Source organism: Microtus pennsylvanicus, chromosome 1 (assembly GCF_037038515.1).
Source record: "Microtus pennsylvanicus isolate mMicPen1 chromosome 1, mMicPen1.hap1, whole genome shotgun sequence".
In the NCBI taxonomy this organism is placed as follows: Eukaryota; Metazoa; Chordata; class Mammalia; order Rodentia; family Cricetidae; genus Microtus; species Microtus pennsylvanicus.
In genome coordinates this window covers 99,424,851-99,442,913 of record NC_134579.1, presented here as the reverse complement: position 1 = coordinate 99,442,913, position 18,063 = coordinate 99,424,851, and the positions used below count along the sequence as shown (strand labels likewise).

Here is an 18,063-nt window from a genome sequence, read left to right as displayed (position 1 = left end):
GGTGGAGGGGTGAGTGTGATGGGGCTAGTGAGCTGGCTTAGTCGGTAAAGGCATAGGCCTCTAGGCCTGACAAGCTGAGTCCAATGCCCAGGACCCACAGAGTAGAAGGAGAGAATCAACTCCCTCAAGTTGTTCTCTGACCTTTATGTATGCACAACCAGGGCATGGTGACACCCATAAGCGCATACACATTCACCCCAAAAACTAACCACCAGGTAATCTCTGAGGTAGCCTTGGTAGGGTTGCAGTAAAGTAAAAATCTAGCTCGTAAGGATTCAAGAAGACAGGACATCTTTACTGTAAACAAAGTTAAGCCTTGCTAGGCAGTCCTTGGTTATGCCAGGGAAAAGCAATGAGGTCTGCCCAAGATCATTTACACTCAACTTTTGAGTATAACGTAGACTCAGTTCTACTGGCCAAAGGTTGTGGAGGCCGGCACAGTGACAATGCGAGCTTCGCTTGTGTGTGTGCGTGTGTGTGTGTGTGTGTGTGAAATTTGGTTCTGTTAAAGCATCAGCTATAGTTCCATAACCTACCTAATATTACAGACTTTTGAAAACTGGCATCTTATTTCTATTTGTGACTAGTATGTGTGTATACACACACACACACACACACACACACACACACACACACACACACACACACACATATAATTCATAAGCTTATATGATATTAGACGTGAGGCTCTGAGGGTAAATCGCAAATGCCCAGGAATATATTGTGCTTCACAAGAAGCTCTCCCTGCCTTAAAATTGGTTGCAGTCAAGAACCTGTCATCCTGGACTCCTTTAGCCCTGCGTTGGCGCCAACCGCTGTCACTCAGCGGGCAGGACGCGAAGCCCTGTCCAATCGGAAGCTCTGGACTGAGACGTGCCCAATCAGACACCCAGGCAGAGGGCGGGGGCGGGCTTTGGCGGTCTCCCGGCCTTTGTCTGGGAGTCGCCATCTTGGGCTGTGTGTCTGCTGCCCAGGAAGCTCCTGCGCAGCTCTGGTGGCGCGGTGACGCCGTGGGTGCAGGGCGATGGTAGGAGGGCGCCCGCGGCCCCGAGAAGCGGACCCGGTGAGTGTGCGTGTGGCGCCCGGAGGTGGCGGTGCGCGAGCGGGAAGCGCTGCGGCGGTGCGGGGTCTGCGGCCAGGCGGAGCGGGCTGCCGTGCAGGGTCCCCTGGGCAGTGGGGCTGTCCCTCCCGCTGTGGCGACTGCTGCAGGCTCACAAGGTGCGCAGCCCTGCGCTGACTGCCTGGCTTCTGCAGGTTGTCTTAGGTTTTGTTCTTCCTATTCTGTGAGGTTTTTCCTGGAGGCGAACTGTCGTCCACCGGATGCTTATTCCCCGCCCCCCCCTTCCTGTGACTTCGCCTGTTTCCTCTAATTTTCTGGAACGTTTGGTCCTTGGAGTCCCAAATCCAGAATCACGAATGCCAGCCCCTCCCCTCCTTGTTCCGTGTGAGCACTTGCCCCAAATTTACCTCTCTTCCTCCTTTCTCAAACACCAACTTCCAGTTTCCATTATGTTAACTGTTCCCCATTGTACATTTTAAATATACAATACTGTATGGTTTATTTTTTTTTTAAAAAAATTCCGAGAACTAGAGAAAAATAATCTCTCAAAGACTTTAAAAACTTTCCAGTGAATATAACACGAAAAGAGAGAAAAACAAGTCATTTGACTCCTGAACTTTGTGCAGAACGTTACCGAGTTTCACAGGAATGCTTCGTGAATGTTTTAGTATGCGGGTGACATCAACAAAAAGTAACACCTGTTAACGTTTTGCATACCTGAGTATCTGAGAATAACAATAGAATGGAGCTTTGTTTGAGTGCTGGCCATGACCACACGTGTCCTTGTGAGGTCAGTTGTAGTATTTTGAGGTCCTCACCCTTGGGCGAACCCTAAGCACTGCCATGTTTGTTTGAATTTAGTGGATGACTCTGTCCCTCCTGTAGTGCTCCGTCTTCTCGTCATGCTCACTGAAGCTAGGGGAAAACTACCTTATGCAGGCTAGGACACATCTGGTGTTGGGTTCAGCCAGGGACAAAGTAATTGCAGAGTTGAGCGAATGATACTGATTAGGTAAACCTACGTGAATGGCTAAGACAGAAACACAACTTAGCAGTACATTTCTTTTGTTTATATGTATGTGTGTGTATCTGTGGGAGTGTATGCCGTTAGCATGCAGGTACCTCCGAGGCCAGAAGAAGCACTGGATATCCTGGAGCTTGGGGTTACAAGTTGTTGTGCGCTGCCTGACATTGATGCTGGAAACTGAACTTGGGTCCTCTGAAGACCAGCGAGTAAAGTGCTGAGCCATGTCTCTAGTGCCGAGATTTCTATATTACCTCAAGACCAACTTACAGATTAGTCAACAAAAGATAATGGTTTAAAAAGCAATAGGTTTGGCCCTCCCCTCACATCACATATTACTGGAAGCGTGAAAGAGCATTGACTTCTAGGTGGGCCTCTACAGCCATTCCAGTGCATTGGCCCATTGCAACTTTAATTTTGAGGATTTTAAGTCTCAGGAATGGGAGGGGGTTCAGGGTTCTAGGAACTTCCTCAGTGTGCCGTGTGTATTTGCTTCATTGCCCTATCCGTTTCAAGTGTTTGAACACAGCTTTGCCTAGTGAAAAAAATCAAAGACCAAATGCAGGCTATTTAGCTGTGTCTTTCTTGAAATTCCAACAGGAGGAAATGCTTTCTCTAATCATGTCTTCAGGGCACCTTCACAGTAGGATGTTCCAGGCACAGCGATTTGTTTTTATCTGGACAGGAAATCGTAAAGTACTTGCGAGTACTAGAAGTGGTGGAAGTGATTGGCACACCTGTGTGTTTTAGGCATGTTTTCAAATTTCTCCTGTGATGAGGAATCAGAAGTGTACAGTTGCTCCTTTGTTTCTTGAGTTCTGCTACTAGAATAAGTGTTCATTGTCTAGGACTGAAAAGGACAAGGTCAGTTACGTGAGTCATGTTGTCTGGTGGTGACACATGGCAGCGTTTGTAGTCAGACGGAATTGACTCCTGTTCTGGATCACATTGGCTTTTTTTTTTTTTAGGAGTATTTTAAGGACTGGAGAAATGGCTCCATTGAAGGGTATACTCACAACCAAAACATACACCTGTTTTTTTTTTTTTATTCTTCAACAGTTTCACGCATGTGTACAGTGTGTTCTAATCATATTACCCTACTCCCCTCAGGCACCCCTACTAGGCCCTTCTTCCACTTTCACATTCTCTTTTTTTATTGCAACTCAAGAGTCCAGTTAGTTAGGTCAGCTGCTTAGTACCTGAAGGGAGAAGTTCCTTGATATGGAACAGGTGCAGAAACTTCATCTGCAAGGAGCGGCTGAATGATACTGAGTGTCAGGATGTTAGCAAGTCGCTATTAGTTTTCCAGATTTATAACCGGGACAGCCCCATTGAAAGGGAGCTCTATTTCCTGAACCTTGGATTCAGGGTTCCCTTTTTGGCACATCGCTTATGACGCTGTGTTTGTACCTGCACTGCAAAGGCCTTGGAATCCATTCATCCTTTCTTTCAGATCCCTCCTATCTCCCTGAGAGGAAGGCCACAGTAGGGCACTGGTGGATAAGAATCAAGGAGGAGAATCAAGATGCTCCAAATGACAGTCAGGTCACTCTCTGAAGCTCAGCTGCCTCTTCAACCATCAGGTAGGTGCACTTATCAAAAAGAGCCCACCTGATCCTAGCCTAAACTACCGGCCAGCCCAATCATATTGTATTTAATAACATCTAGTGCAGATAATTATCACCCCTTATGATAGATAGGATTCCAAATTTAATGACACCTTGCAAATGGCAAAGCAATAGATGATTTATAGGTACCGATTTCCTCTTACTGAAATATACTGTTAGGTCACACCGAAATACATGTAGATGTGTAAACACATGATTGGTGTTCAACTCACCGTACCTGTTATGCTGGCTTTTTCCATTTATGGGGTGGTGACTCTCCTGTTACTTAGGGACCTAGAAAGGCAGCCCCTCCTGTATAACTGAAGGCATTGGGTTGAGGAATGTCTAGTCAGACAGATGAGCAGTAGGGGGCAGGCTTTCCCAGTCTTGCTAGGGCCTTATGCGTCCCTAGGCTCAGTCTCCTCTACTCTGGAGGTCTAGGTGGCTGTGCTGTAGACTCTGTTGCCCTGTGACGTGCTGGTGCGGGGAGTTCCATAGGGAAGACGCTCGATGCCCTGGAAGCCAGAAATGGTGAGTGTGTGGGCCAGCGTCTTGAACCAGGGACTGTAATTGGTGGGAATTGTTGGTGGCTCCCAAGTCATTAGGTTGGGAACCCTATACTGGGTGTCTGAGCCCCAGGTCCCCTCTTTCTGTGGGGTGGGTGATGGGCTGGTACTTGGGACCCAGGTGGCCTATCTCATTCCTGCAAGGTGATTTCAGCTCCTATTGGAGCTCTCTCTGTGCCTTTAGTTCCCTACCAACTGCAGGGCAGCAGGGGGTATTGTGTTCTGTTCTCAGATGATTACAAACATTTTAACTATTACGAATTTGACTTTTAACATAATTGATACAGCTTTAAAAATTATTTCAGAATTTCATATTATGCTTTGATCAATCCCCCATTATCCTTTTATCACCATCCCCCTGAATATTTCTTCCCAATAAGCCTTTCTCTTCCTTTTCTGTATTTAAGTTTTTAATAGCCCTCTGCATTTAAGTAGGGTTGCTGGCATGAGTGTAGGTAGGGGATTATTGGTTGCAAGGGCACTTGAATCCCTGGCAACACCACTAAGGAATACTCAGCATTCATTAACTCTCATACTCCCTAAGGAATGATGGGACCTTGTGAGTGCTGCCCCATCCGTGGTGGACTGCGATGGACCACTTCTTGTGTAGGTAGCCACTGCTAGTCTGTTTTCCCCAAGACTACCTCGCTTTTCCTCTCTGGGTTGCTTGAACTGAGGTCACTGGCCACTTCTACTTCTCACTGCCTTGTCTTTCAGCTTCTACTCCCCTCTGTTGTGTTTCTCGGTGTTCTCCCCCTTTGTTCAGAATAAAGTCTGTCTTTTGTTACTCTGGTCATCTCGTTCTTGGAGTCACCTGTAGACAGCTTATAGTCCTCCATCTGACCCCCAAATCCCGAATTTCAATCTGTTTTATTCTTTCTTGACTTTTTTTTTTTTAATTATAGGATTTGAAAACTGTGTTAAACTTGGAATTCACAAATGCTAGCTGACTGCTGTGGAAGTGAGCTACATTCCTAGCCCACAGAACATTTTTTTCCATTTGTTTTCTGCCTGAACTAGAGGAGGCAACTTTTAAACTATTTTCAAGCATAAAGATGAGATGGAAACATGTTTAGATTTTAGTCCTGTATGCTCTTAGATGTCTGCTGGTTCCTTTCTCCTTTCTATGCATATCAACTGGCATGTGTGTAATCTCCATTCATAACTGTGTATTACAGTCTCCAAACGCAATGGCCGGTACCTGAAATATACTATTGTTGTTTATGTTTATTTCCCTGTGGTAAGCAGTACTTATATTACATTAATTGGTATCCTAAATAATATAAGTAAAATGTAACTTAAGTTACACCACTGGTAGGGGCTAAGTGTCACTTTTTATTTAGGGTTTGTTCAGTTTTAGTTAGCATTTAAGACAGTTTATAACAGCATCCTTACACTGCTTGTTATTTCTGGTGATGTTTATAATGATGATTAATTTTCCAGGAAGTTTTTTTTTTTCTACTTATACTAACCTGTCCATCAACAGCATAAAAGTGTTTACTTCTCTGACTTAGAATAAAGAGGAAAAAGATTTTTTTTTTAATCTCTGTGTGGTACATTCTCAGCCTTACGACAAAGGGAAAATGTGAACTTGTGGGTGACACCTCTGACTTGTGCTTAGAATACTGTGCATCCCTTCCATGTGGCTCCTCCGGCTTCTTCTCGAAGACTGTATATCACTTGCATTCACAGTGCAGAGGGAGCCCAGACAGCAGAGGGAGGCTCCAAGTTGGCTTATGTGAATGTTGCGTTATTTTCAGCATCTCACTTGGTTAAAGGCATGGCAGTCAGGGCTATGGATGAAATGTTTATCCTTTCCCCAGAACTTCTGTATCTGCAGATAGGGCTTATCGGAGGTAATTAGCATTAAATGAGAAAATGTGTGAGATGCTAACACCATACAGCTGAACTTCCCTATTTAAAAGAGGAGGAAGGGCTGGGTGCTAGCACAGTGTAGGAGCATTTGTCTAAGGCATGGTTGATTCCCCGAAGAAATTAAAAGAATTACTTGTTTTTTTGCGTGGAAAGACATTCTGATTAGGCTGTCACCTGATTATCAGGAAAGGAGACCTTACCAGGTACAGAACCACCTGCAACCTTTGCTATTAACTGACACAATTGTGAAAACAATTATCTTTCACCCATTCTATGTAAGTTTTTATTGTAACCCATGGCACCATGGCAACTAATGCAGGGGGAAGAATTAGATTTTGAAGCACAGGAATTCAACCTGTACTACTCTTGCTATTTTTGTGTTAATTTTTCAAGAATTGTTTTTATTATTATCATCATCATTATTATTATTTGGCATATACCTGGCAATCAGAGGACAACTTTTGAGAGTTGGATCTCCATATGGAGCCTAAGGATTGAACCCAGGACATCAGATTTCTTAATGGGCATCTTTACCATCTTGCCGGTGTATAAATTTTGATAACAACATTGAAATCAACTGACCTAAGGAAAATTAATGATATTGTGATGACATCCAGTTATTGTATTTTTGTGATAAATAATCTTACACCCATGAATATAGTGTTTAGTTTTTTTTTATAACCTTAATTTGTTTTATTATCTGAGAAGTTGATATATTTTTGTTACTAAAGTAGGTACCTTTAATTCGGTATTTTGTTATTGTCTGAACATATTCTTATGTGTGACTAATCTTCCTTGTCATTTTGACATACCTAGGAAGAGGGAATTTTAATTGAAAAATTGCCTCCATTAAATTGACCTGTGGTCATGTCTGTTAGGAATTTTCTTGGTTGCTGATTGATGTAGGGCTCCCAGCTCACTGTGAGTGGTGCCTTCTTGGGCAGCTGAGGAAGCTAGAGGGAGAGAGTCAGTAAGCTTCCTTTCTCTGTGGTTCCTGCTTGAGCTCTTGGCTTGGCATCCCTTGATGCCAATCTAATTTGAAAGATGTCGTAAATTATTTCTCCCACAGCTGCTTTTGTTCAGTGTTTTATTGAAGCATAGAAAGCAATTATTATTTTTTTTAAAGATTTATTTATTTATTATGTATACAACATTCTGCCTCTGTGTATGCTCCCACACCAGAGGAGGGCACCAGACCTCATTACAGATGGTTGTGAGCCATCATGTGGTTGCTGGGAATTGAACTCAGGACCTCTGGAAGAGCAGGCAGTGCTCTTAACCGCTGAGCCAGTGTTTTATTGAAGCATAGAAAGCAATTAAAATGGTTTCTTGTGCAGTTTATTTAGGCATTGCTGGATATTGAAACCAGGAAGCTGTGTGCTATGAAAGCCCTCTGCCACTGACCCACATCCCCAGCCCTTATGTCATTTGTGTAGTGTGTTTATTGAATCTTTCTATTTGGAGTAATGTCTGGGGAATTCTCTTGGGATGTAGGTATATGTTGTAAAGATGATGCTCTTTTGTAGTAATAGGGAGCTGCGGGGCTGTGTCCCACCACCCAGACGCCCGCACGGCTAGCTTTATACCCAAAATAATTACATGGAAACTGTATTCTTTTAAACACTGCCTGCCCCATTAGTTCCAGCCTCTTATTGGCTAGCTCTTACATATCGATCTAACCCATTTCTAATATCCCTGTAACACCACGAGGTGTCTTACCAGGGAAGATCTTAACCTGCGTCTGTGTCCGGTAGGAGAATCATGGTGACTCTCTGACTCAGCTTCTTTCTCCCAGCATTCTGTTCTGTTTACTCCTTCCCCTATGTTTTAATCTATCAGGGCCAAGCAGTTTCTTTATTGCTTAACCAATGAAATCAACAGATTGATATATGACACTCCCACATCACTTCCCCTTTTTCTGTTTAAACAAAAAAGGAAGGTTTTAACTTTAACATAGCAAAATTACATATAACAAAACAGTTATCAAGCAAGAATTACAGTTATAATATTTATATCTATTTTATCTTTTATCATAACAATGGAAAACTATAACTATCTGTCTATTCTGCAACTCCATCAAAGACTCCAGAAGAATACAATATTACCTAAGCAAACAAAAAGTAAGCAATTTTCAAAACTCTAGAAATGACAGAGACATCTCGCTGCCTGGACAGTCACCCAAAGTTCCTCTGTACCGTTGGGGCATCAGTCTTCAGCCTTCAGACCCATAGTATCCAGCAGACATTTCCATGAAGCAGGAAAATTCAAAGTCAGTTCAGTCACTATCTGTTGTGCCCTGCAGAATGTCTTGCAGACTCTTTCATGAATCAGGAACCCCGAAAGATCATCTCACCTTTAGGCAAGTTCAGTAGTCCTCTCTCTGCGGGTTCTCTGTTTCCAGTTTATGCAATAGTGCAGGCAAGAGCAGTTTCTTGCCCAAATGGCTATCACACTCCATAAGGTGCCTCTTCAATGCCCATCTTCCTCTTGAAGTAGATTCGTGCTGCCAGGAGCAGAGTGTCTCATTGCCATGAAAAACCCTAAGTTATTAAAACATTTAAAATGCCATATTCTATAATCTTTGAAAAATATGAAGAATGCCTATCTAAAATATATCTATGTACATCTAGAAAATCTTAACTAACATGACTACAAGCTTGACTATTATGATTATTTATTAACAAGCTATATATATTACATTTTAAGTGAACTACACAATCACAATACCTTAATCAAGATCAGAAACACATATACATATAACAATATTGACCTTAAATTTATATCACTAAAGCAAAATCCATGTCAATGCAAGTTATTCATACCTATATCATATCCCCCTTTAAATGTAAAAGAACATTTATAAACAATATTTGGGAACATGGGTGCAGTTTTTTCTCTCCAAACTGCTTCCTGCTGAATGGGGGCGCTGTTAATCATATCTTTCATGGGGTAACCTGTGTGCCAGGGTCATCTCAGTTGACAGTTGAGCGAAGCAATTTTTTGAGGGTGTTCACAGCAACCTTTCAGGAGGGCATGGTCTATCATACCACATTGGGCAAGAAGCGATCCACAGACTTTCACCCTCTGTGAAAACAAAATAAGAAACTCCTTTCCAAAGCATCATGTCCGTAGATCCAAATTTCAAAGTCAAGGCATTTTCAAAATATCTATGTTGGATTAGTTCAGCAGCATTTATAACCAAATATCTTTTAGCAGCTGTTGCTCCTTCCTCAGCATTCAAACAATTCAAACAGAGCATAATAGCATACAGTATCAAGATTCTCTGTGTATTTTCTATCTTTGTGCGTTTTATTTTAACCTCTATTTTGTTTATTTTTATTTTTTGCTTTTAGAGACAGGTTCTCTGTATCTTTGACCTAGAATAACTCTGTAGACCAGGCTGTCCTTGAACTCTCAGAGATCCGACAGTCTCTGCCTCCCGGGCATTGGGATGAAACGTGTACGCTACTATACCTTGAACTCACAGAGATCTGTTTGTCCCTGCCTTCTAGGAACTGGGATTAAAGGCCTGTGCTACCACACCCAACAACTCTCTTTCTTACATTTTTTACTTTTAAGAACTTTAAGTTTTAGTTTGCATATATTTTTACCACACTGTAAAGCATTTAGAAATTTTCTTTGTCTTTGAATCTCTCTTTACTGTATATCTCTCTTTTTCTGACCATATGAGTCTTTAATGTACCAAGCAATAAGAGTAGGACTAAAGCCGTGGCTTTGCCGGCTAGATGTAGCCCATTCTTTAGCTTTCTGCCATTCCAACCTTGTGGCTGAGGTACCGGCCAGAGCCGCATTCAGTGCCACAAGTCTACAGTGTTTCAAGGTCCTTGCCATCTGCAACAGACAACACTCAAGTCCTGTCTCTGTAGCTGGCCCTCCTGCCTCAGTCAGAGTTTGCCCTGGCAGGATGGCCCAGAAAGCCAGCATTTTAAAACAACACAGGTTTTTTTCCTGCTACTGCTGAAAACAAACAAGCATTCAGTCGGCTTTTATCAACACCATTTAAATGTTTTGTGGCAGGACCTCTTAAGAGCTGCAGGGTTTTGCAGCTGAAGCTGAGTCAGTAAGCCTCTCTTAGATGAGAGTGCTAGCAAGCAGAGCAGACCCGAGAAATCGCTGCTACCAAGAAAACATGCTTTACTCTTTCCCAAGCTTTCTCAGGCTTTCAGTGGATTCAGTTGTCCACATGTCTGGGCTCCATTCTGTTGTAACAGGAGCGGCGCGGCTGCATCCCCAGCACCCCGGCCGCCCGCATGGCTAGCTTTATACCCGAAATAATTACACGGAAACTGTATTCTTTTAAACACTGCCTGCCCCATTAGTTCCAGCCTCTTATTGGCTAGCTCTTATATATCGATCTAACCCGTTTCTAATATCCCTGTAACACCACGAGGTATCTTACCAGGGAAGATCTTAACCTGCGTCTGTGTCCGGTAGGAGAATCATGGCGACTCTCTGACTCAGCTTCTTTCTCCCAGCATTCTGTTCTGTTTACTCCCCACCCCCTATGTTTTAACCTATCAGGGCCAAGCAGTTTCTTTTTTTTTTTTTTTTTTTTTTGGTTTTTCGAGACAGGGTTTCTCTGTGGTCTTGGAGACTGTCCTGGAACTAGCTCTTGTAGACCAGGCTGGTCTCGAACTCACAGAGATCCGCCTGCCTCTGCCTCCCGAGTGCTGGGATTAAAGGCGTGCGCCACCATCGCCCGGCTTCCAAGCAGTTTCTTTATTGCTTAACCAATGAAATCAACAGATTGATATATGACACTCCCACATCACTCTTTCTTATGTTTTTTAGATTTTCCAGTACTCATTATAGAGTGCTGAATACTTTTGTGATTGAGCACAGAAGTTAACCCTGCAGTTGTGTGAATATTTCTTGGGAAGACATCAAATTTCCATTCACCCTTAAAAACACCACTGACAGGTGAAAAAAACTATTCCACTCAAGTCCTGGTGAACCAGTGAGCCTAGTTGGAGTTACTTAATAGGCACATGGGTAAATATTAAACAGTTACACAATTGAAGGGATATCTTTCTGCTAGATGTCTATAAATCTTTGAGAATGGTTGGCGCCTTGTGAATGCCTCTTTTTGAAACCATCAATTGCCTATAAATCAGAGGTCAGAGTTAGTGATGTAGATGGTCAATTGGCTCATGTAATTTACATAATTTATGGCACCCCATGCTTTTTTTTTTTACACCTTTTGATTTAGGAAATGAGTAAAATAGTCACTTTTATGTGGACCCTAGCAGTTCCTTTTGAATTAGTAAAAAAATACAAGAATGACCATAACTGCAATTATTATTTTTTATAGCAGGTTTAATTTTTAAAAGTTTTATGTATATTGGTGTATGGACATTTTGTCTGCATGTCTATGTGACAGGAGTGTGCTTGTGCCCTTGAACATCTTTTGATCCTCTGAATTGGAACTCTAGATGACTGTGACCAGAATGTGGGAATCAAATTTGGGTCCACTGGGAGAACTTAACTCTTAACTGCTTAGCCATTTTGCCAGCCTCTGAACAGTTATTTATGTATGTAATGGACTACTAACAAATCCATGAAATTAAACTGCTAGAATTACTTAAGTGCAAAATCACTGGATAATAAATGATTTGAATATTTACTGGTATTTTCACTTATCACATGAGACTACACAGACATGGAATTCTGTGTGGTTCTGTTAGCCTGTCTTGTGTCCTTTGTGCTATCATAACTGGACTTCTGTTGCTTCTTGTTCATGAGAACACATCCATGTAAACATTTAAGAGTACTGCCGTATGTAAGTAACAAATGTTTTCTACTTCATCATTCTGTTGTACATGAACATTAACTTTTTGTACACATCAACAATGTGTTGGTACTTGTGTCTTTGAACTATATCATCTGCTTTCCTAAGAACTTTATTGATTCTGTTCTTCCTACTAAAAAAGATTATTTAGCATCCATAAGGGAAACTGGATAATTACATTTTCTTGAATTATATAAATTCATGTTTAGGTAAGATAATACTTCCTGCCATGATAAAGAATACAAATCAAGTTTTGTGTTATGTTAGACAGATACCCATATAGAAGGATGAGCTCCTAGGCTGAAGAGAAATGTGTCATTACAGGGGTTGGTATCGTTTGAGGACGTGGCTGTGGACTTCACCTGGCAGGAGTGGCAGGAGCTGGATGCTGCTCAGAGGACCCTCTACAGGGATGTGATGCTGGAGAACTACAGCAACTTGCTGTTCTTGGGTGAGTGAAGAATGGAATGTAAACTCTTTATCATTGATTTTTCCTGAAATGAAGATAATTTTCTTTTTTCTCTCTGCCTGACTTCGTAGTTTAACATTTCCCATTTACAGGGCACTGCAAGACCAAACCTGAGTTGATCTTCAATTTGGAGCAAAGACTTGGATCATGGATTGTAGGAGAAACTGCAGGCCAGAGTATCCCAGGTACATCAGTGCATACTATTTAGAGATTAGGATGATGAGAACTAATCAGATATGGTCACCAAATTTACCCATCCCAGCCCTAAAAATGGCTAATCTTGTATATTAGACATTTGTCTAATACACTCTCCAAAGAAGATTGTTTTTGTTGTTGTTACTAAACGTTTTTTTTTTAGACTAATTATAAATCCTATGTTGTTTTTAAACTTAGTATAAATCCTATGTGGATCTTGGAGAAAGAACATTTATAGTGCTAATTTAGGAAAAGTCTAATAAACTAAGTTGTAAGGAAGTAGCTTTGCATTTATTTTTATTTAGGTAATTTAACTATGAGATGAGTATTTTCCAAGTTTACTACATAATATATAGGTGACTATCTAATAAAGACTTGATTATAGTCATGAGGATTAATAACAGACTTACAAATCAATGAATGAGTAGTTTAAAGCTACTATTTAATCAATTATTTGGCAGTTACAGGTGGAATTTGCATGAATAGCATTAGAATGTTCCATAGTAAAGCTGTAGACTAAAAATGCTTTAGGATTCTCTGAATACAGAGAGATACGGTAAAAGGGGAGAATATTCCAAGTCTCCTGGGCAGCAGAAAAGCAAAACTGTAATATATGAGCATACACACACACACACACACACACACACACACACACCACACCACACCTGATACCACACCACATCGTACCACACCACACCAAGAGGAGATAGCCTCTCACTGTTTCCCTATGCAGAGGAAAACCAAAAGCCATAAGCATAAGGGAAGCCTGGAGCGTGTAGTCAGCCTTAGGGACAACTAGACACAGGAGAAACCAATAGTTTTCAGAAGGCTTAAATCCAGTTGAGCGTTCCTTGTCTTAAAGTAACTTCTTCATAATAGACTAGCAATGGAGAAGAAATCAGTTATAGTGCTATACCTAGACTTGAGAGATACCTATACTCTCAACTTGAGAGGGCACTCATTCAGTTTTTGAGACTGAACTATGCTGTAGTCATGAAATCAGATAATCACAGATTGTAGAGGGTATAGACATGCTAGCACTATTATTAATTTAGCAAACCAGATGACCTTTTAAGATAAAGATTTAATGTATATCTTCCAATAAGAGTCCTAAATATAAGTATTTTTAACTTTAAAGCAGATGACTAGAACACAATAAAACAAAATAAAAACTAAGATCTTGTTCTCTGCAGCATCTCCTGTCACTGGCAAAAGTGCATATGGATTTAAAATAAGAACAGTGTTTCTTAAACAGTGTAAAGGGACTCAGCAGTAGCTCTACTCACATGAGTAAGCCAACTTCATGATTAGTTAGCTTAGAAGGCATAAAGAAATTTACCGAATATTTATAAAGAAACCAATCCATTAAAATATAATTCTTTCAAATGTTTATGCATTGAATATTGGTGTCTGAGTTCCATAAGAAATTATTTCTAGACACAAAGGAAGACAGAAGTTCTGGACAGATCAATAGCGAGTGACTTCAGTATTCCAGGAGTGGATAATATTCCACTAATTAGTATAACAGATTTGAACTAGACAACATCCACTTTCATGAGTGAAATAAATACTGGAGTTGAGTGATTAAAATAGTCTACTATCATAAATAACTAACTCACAGTTAACAGAGTGCATCACTGTAACTGAAGAGACATCTATAGTATATACTATCCAGTGGCTGTGAGATATACATCTGAGCTTTCTCTAAAATAAGTCAAATTTGAGGTCATAAAGCAAGCCCTAATGAACAGATAACATTGGAAATATTTTCTTACATGTTTTAAAAATCAAAACTACCAATAGTCAGAGAAAAGAAGCGAAACAAATAATGTGGTTGAATGCAGTTTTGGATGATGAATGGCTAGTAAAAAAGATAAGTGTTAATTTTTAAGTAAACTTTACAAAAAAGAATGAGGATTGTCTGGAAAGAGGAAGAGAACCTATAGGTCTGGGCAGAGAAAGATAGACATGAATATTATCAGAGTACATTGTGTACATATATAAAAACAAAACAAGGAAACCTCTTTGGGTGTGAATAGTATTCAATTGTATACATATATAAAAATAACATACTATGCCTTAGTTTGTATAATTAATGTATGTTAAATTTAGAAGTCACATATGACATTGAGTTAGACAAAGGAAAATGATATCATTTTGGTATACTATATAATATTTTTATAGTTTTTTTTTATTTTGATAAAATGAGTAGGAAGCAAATATATGGCTAAAGCATAATAGGGATTTGGGGGGGTGTTTATCTTTGTGGTGGGAAGGAAGATAGTCCAGTTTGTGCATATAAATTTACTTTAATGTTATTTCAGATTTCCAGGAAATGAATGTCCTGGACAAGTTCTGTGCAGAAGCCAAAACAAGGCATGTGTGGCAAGTTGTGCTCGACAATGATACATCAAAGGATTTGACTGGAGTAGGGAAGACTTTCAGTGTGAGGGCAAACCATGTTTCAAATCAGAATAGAAAGAGTGAGAACCCACGAGGAATGAGTCCTGGAAAGTTTATTCTGTGGAAGAATGTTTATCTCCGTAGTGATGCTGATGAGCTAGAAGTTGAACCAGATGACCTGAATGGAACTGTAAAATCCATCAAACATCCAGAGCATGTTACTCTGTACAAGTCTGAAAATTCACAAAGTTATTTTCAAAGTCTTATACCAGGGAAATCCTTCAACACAAAAGCAGTATTACTGACTCATAAATTCAGTGAATATGCAAAGTCCTTAGGTGATACAACATTTATTGGCAAAGAGATGGCTCACATAAGGGGGAAATCTTTTGAATGTAACATATCAGAAATAAAGTATAACAAGTCTGACCTTGATGAAAATGAGCAAAGGCACCCTGGAGAGAAACATTACAAATGTAGTGACTTTGAGAACCCTTTCATTATTGAATCATACCTTCCAAAACATAAGGTACAGCATGCAGGAGAAAAACTCTTTGCCCAGGAGGAATACGAGTTTTCTCAGCAGTCAGAAGTGAATCTCCATCAGAAAATCCACAGAGGGAAAAAGTCCTATGAATGTAAAATATGTGGAAAGTGCTTTCATTGGAAAACTAGCTTCAACAGACATCACAGTACTCACACTGGTGAGAAGCCCTATGAATGCAATGAATGTAGGAAAGCTTTCTGCCAAAAGTCACACCTCACTCAGCATCAGAGAGTTCATACAGGTGAGAGACCATATATATGTCTAGAATGCAGGAAAGCTTTCTATCGTAAGTCAGAGCTCACTGACCATCAGAGAATTCACACAGGTGAGAAGCCGTATGAATGTAAGGAATGTGGGAAAGCTTTTTGCCAAAAGCCCCAACTCACTTTACATCAGAGAATTCATACAGGTGAGAAGCCCTATGAATGTACAGAATGTGGGAAAGCCTTCTCCACCAAGTCCTACTTAACTGTACATCAGAGGACTCACACAGGCGAGAAGCCATATGAATGTACAGTGTGCAGGAAGTCGTTTATCTGTAAGTCGAGTTTCAGCCATCATTGGAGAACTCATACTGGTGAGAAACCCTATGAATGCAAGCAGTGTATGAAGACATTCTACCGGAAGTCAGGCTTGACTCGACACCAGAGAACTCACACAGGTGACAAACCCTATGAATGCCAGTTATGTGAGAAAGCTTTTTACTGCACTTCCCATCTCACTGTACATCAGAGGACTCATACAGGTGAGAAACCCTATGAATGCAAGGAATGTAGGAAATCTTTCTATGATAAGTCAAACCTTAGAAGGCATCAGAAGATTCATACCATGGAGAAAGCCTGTGAATGCAAACAATGTAACAAATCTTTGCTGAGTAACACTTTGCAGCATCAGACAATGTACTATGAATATGAAGAATGCAAGAAAGCTTTGCACCCTAAAACAAACTTTACTTAAACATCTAACACTTCTTACAGGTAAGGGGACCTGTGAATGTAAAGAACATTGGGAAACATTTACCCACATGACAGATCAGATCTTACTGTACATAGGAGTACTCACATGAGAGATTAAACTTTATGAATAAACAGTGAAGGAAAAAACCTTGATTTATGCTTTTTTTTTTAAATCAAACTCACAATTTACTGTGGCAAGTAATTTAGCTGGTACATTAGTGATTGCTTTTAACCCAGCATAAGATATGTTTATGGTAGGGGGTCATTTGTACTCTGGCACTAGAGGATGACACCATGACTTAAGAGAAAATAGGGCCAAGTTTTCTACTTAAGGTTCTCCTAACATACTATCAGAACTTGATGTGAAACCAATGCTGGTGAAGAACTGACCCCAACTCTGAATAGAATTTGGAACTCATTGCTGGGTGTGTTGGTGCATGCTTATAATCTCAATACTTGGAAGATTGAGGAAGGAGATCAGGAATTATAGTCTTGGCTACAGAGCTATTTCAAACCCAGCCTCTGTTACATGAGACCTTAAAAAAACAGCAACCAGATGAAACAACCAGATGATTAAAAATACAAGAATTTGAGAATCTAATGGTGTCATAAACCCTGTATGTGACAAAGAACAAGAACGCAATTAGGGAAAATGTTGCCATACTTTACTTCCATTTGAATCAAATGTGCTATAGGAGTTTTGTAGAAACGTGGAATTTTGTGGAAATTTATGGTAATGGGCATCGCTTCACTCAAAAGTGAGTCCACTTGAATTTAAGCAGTTAGGGCTGTGGATGTAGCTCGGTGGCAGAGTGCTTGACCACTAATAATGTTAGCTGTGTTTCATATAGATTGCTGGTTATATCTTTAAAATTTTTATTATATTTACTTGTGTATGTGTTTCATATCACATATGTCAAGGGCAGAGGACAAACTCTCCAAAGTTAGTTTCCTCCTACCTGGTGGGTCCTTAGTATAAAACTCAGGTTGTTAGACTTGGCAGCAAGTGTCTTTATCCTCCCTCTGAGCTATCCTAGGCCTGTATTTTATACTAATTAAGTTTGATAAAATAAAAGCAGTTCTGGTGGTAGTCCATCCAGTTCAGTAAGGACATTTGTTTTATCATTTTTGGAAAAATCTCCCTAACTTTTCAATTTGGAGAGAAGGTCTTGCTATACACACCCTGGTTAATATTAAAGTCCTGCTCTTCCTCTCGTATAAAGTGCTTAGATTACATGTGTGTGCTATTCTTTTGCCCAGCATAAAATTTTAAGGTTTAAAAAAATTAAGACTGAAAACTTCTAGAGCTCTTTGGCTGTTGTCTGTATGTCTAAGTGTTCCATCACTGTGTTACAAAAATTTGAGCAAATGAAAGATTTGATTTCACAGCTCAGTGATAGGATGCCAAATCTGTGAAGATGAAGAAAAATGAGGATAGTGTGAAGTTCAGAATTCATAGCAGTAGATACGTATACCTTGATCATTACAGCCAAGCAGAAGCCAAGGAAGCTGAAGAAGATAATGAAGGAGTTGAAATGAAACATATCCTCAT

The 18,063-nt window shown here is 40.3% G+C and overlaps 1 protein-coding gene across 7 annotated transcripts; it reads left to right on the top strand.

Annotated features, from left to right (window-relative positions):
• Positions 1–915: 915 nt before the first annotated feature.
• On the top strand, positions 916–16,678 carry LOC142851439 (zinc finger protein OBI1-like). Of its 7 annotated transcripts, none has more exons than XM_075975272.1 (7): positions 929–1,063; positions 3,538–3,667; positions 4,133–4,222; positions 4,802–4,863; positions 12,266–12,392; positions 12,503–12,595; positions 14,930–16,678. In XM_075975272.1, the coding sequence occupies exons 4-7, from the start codon at positions 4,804–4,806 to the stop codon at positions 16,510–16,512; spliced, it is 1,863 nt and encodes a 620-aa protein (XP_075831387.1). In that variant the 5' UTR covers positions 929–1,063; positions 3,538–3,667; positions 4,133–4,222; positions 4,802–4,803; the 3' UTR covers positions 16,513–16,678. The 7 variants fall into 7 exon arrangements, with proteins under 7 accessions (XP_075831390.1, XP_075831387.1, XP_075831386.1 ...); XM_075975271.1 differs by having other exon boundaries at positions 4,127–4,222; XM_075975275.1 differs by lacking the exon at positions 4,802–4,863 and having other exon boundaries at positions 916–1,063; positions 4,127–4,222.
• The last annotated feature ends 1,385 nt before the right edge of the window (positions 16,679–18,063 follow it).

Coding starts and splice junctions, on each gene's coding strand:
- LOC142851439 (XM_075975272.1), top strand. CDS start 4,804: ATGATGGGACCTTGTGAGTGCTGCCCCATCCGTGGTGGACTGCGATGG. Junction 12,393..12,502: donor CAGCAACTTGCTGTTCTTGG/GTGAGTGAAGAA, acceptor TCCCATTTACAG/GGCACTGCAAGACCAAACCT. Junction 12,596..14,929: donor TGCAGGCCAGAGTATCCCAG/GTACATCAGTGC, acceptor ATGTTATTTCAG/ATTTCCAGGAAATGAATGTC.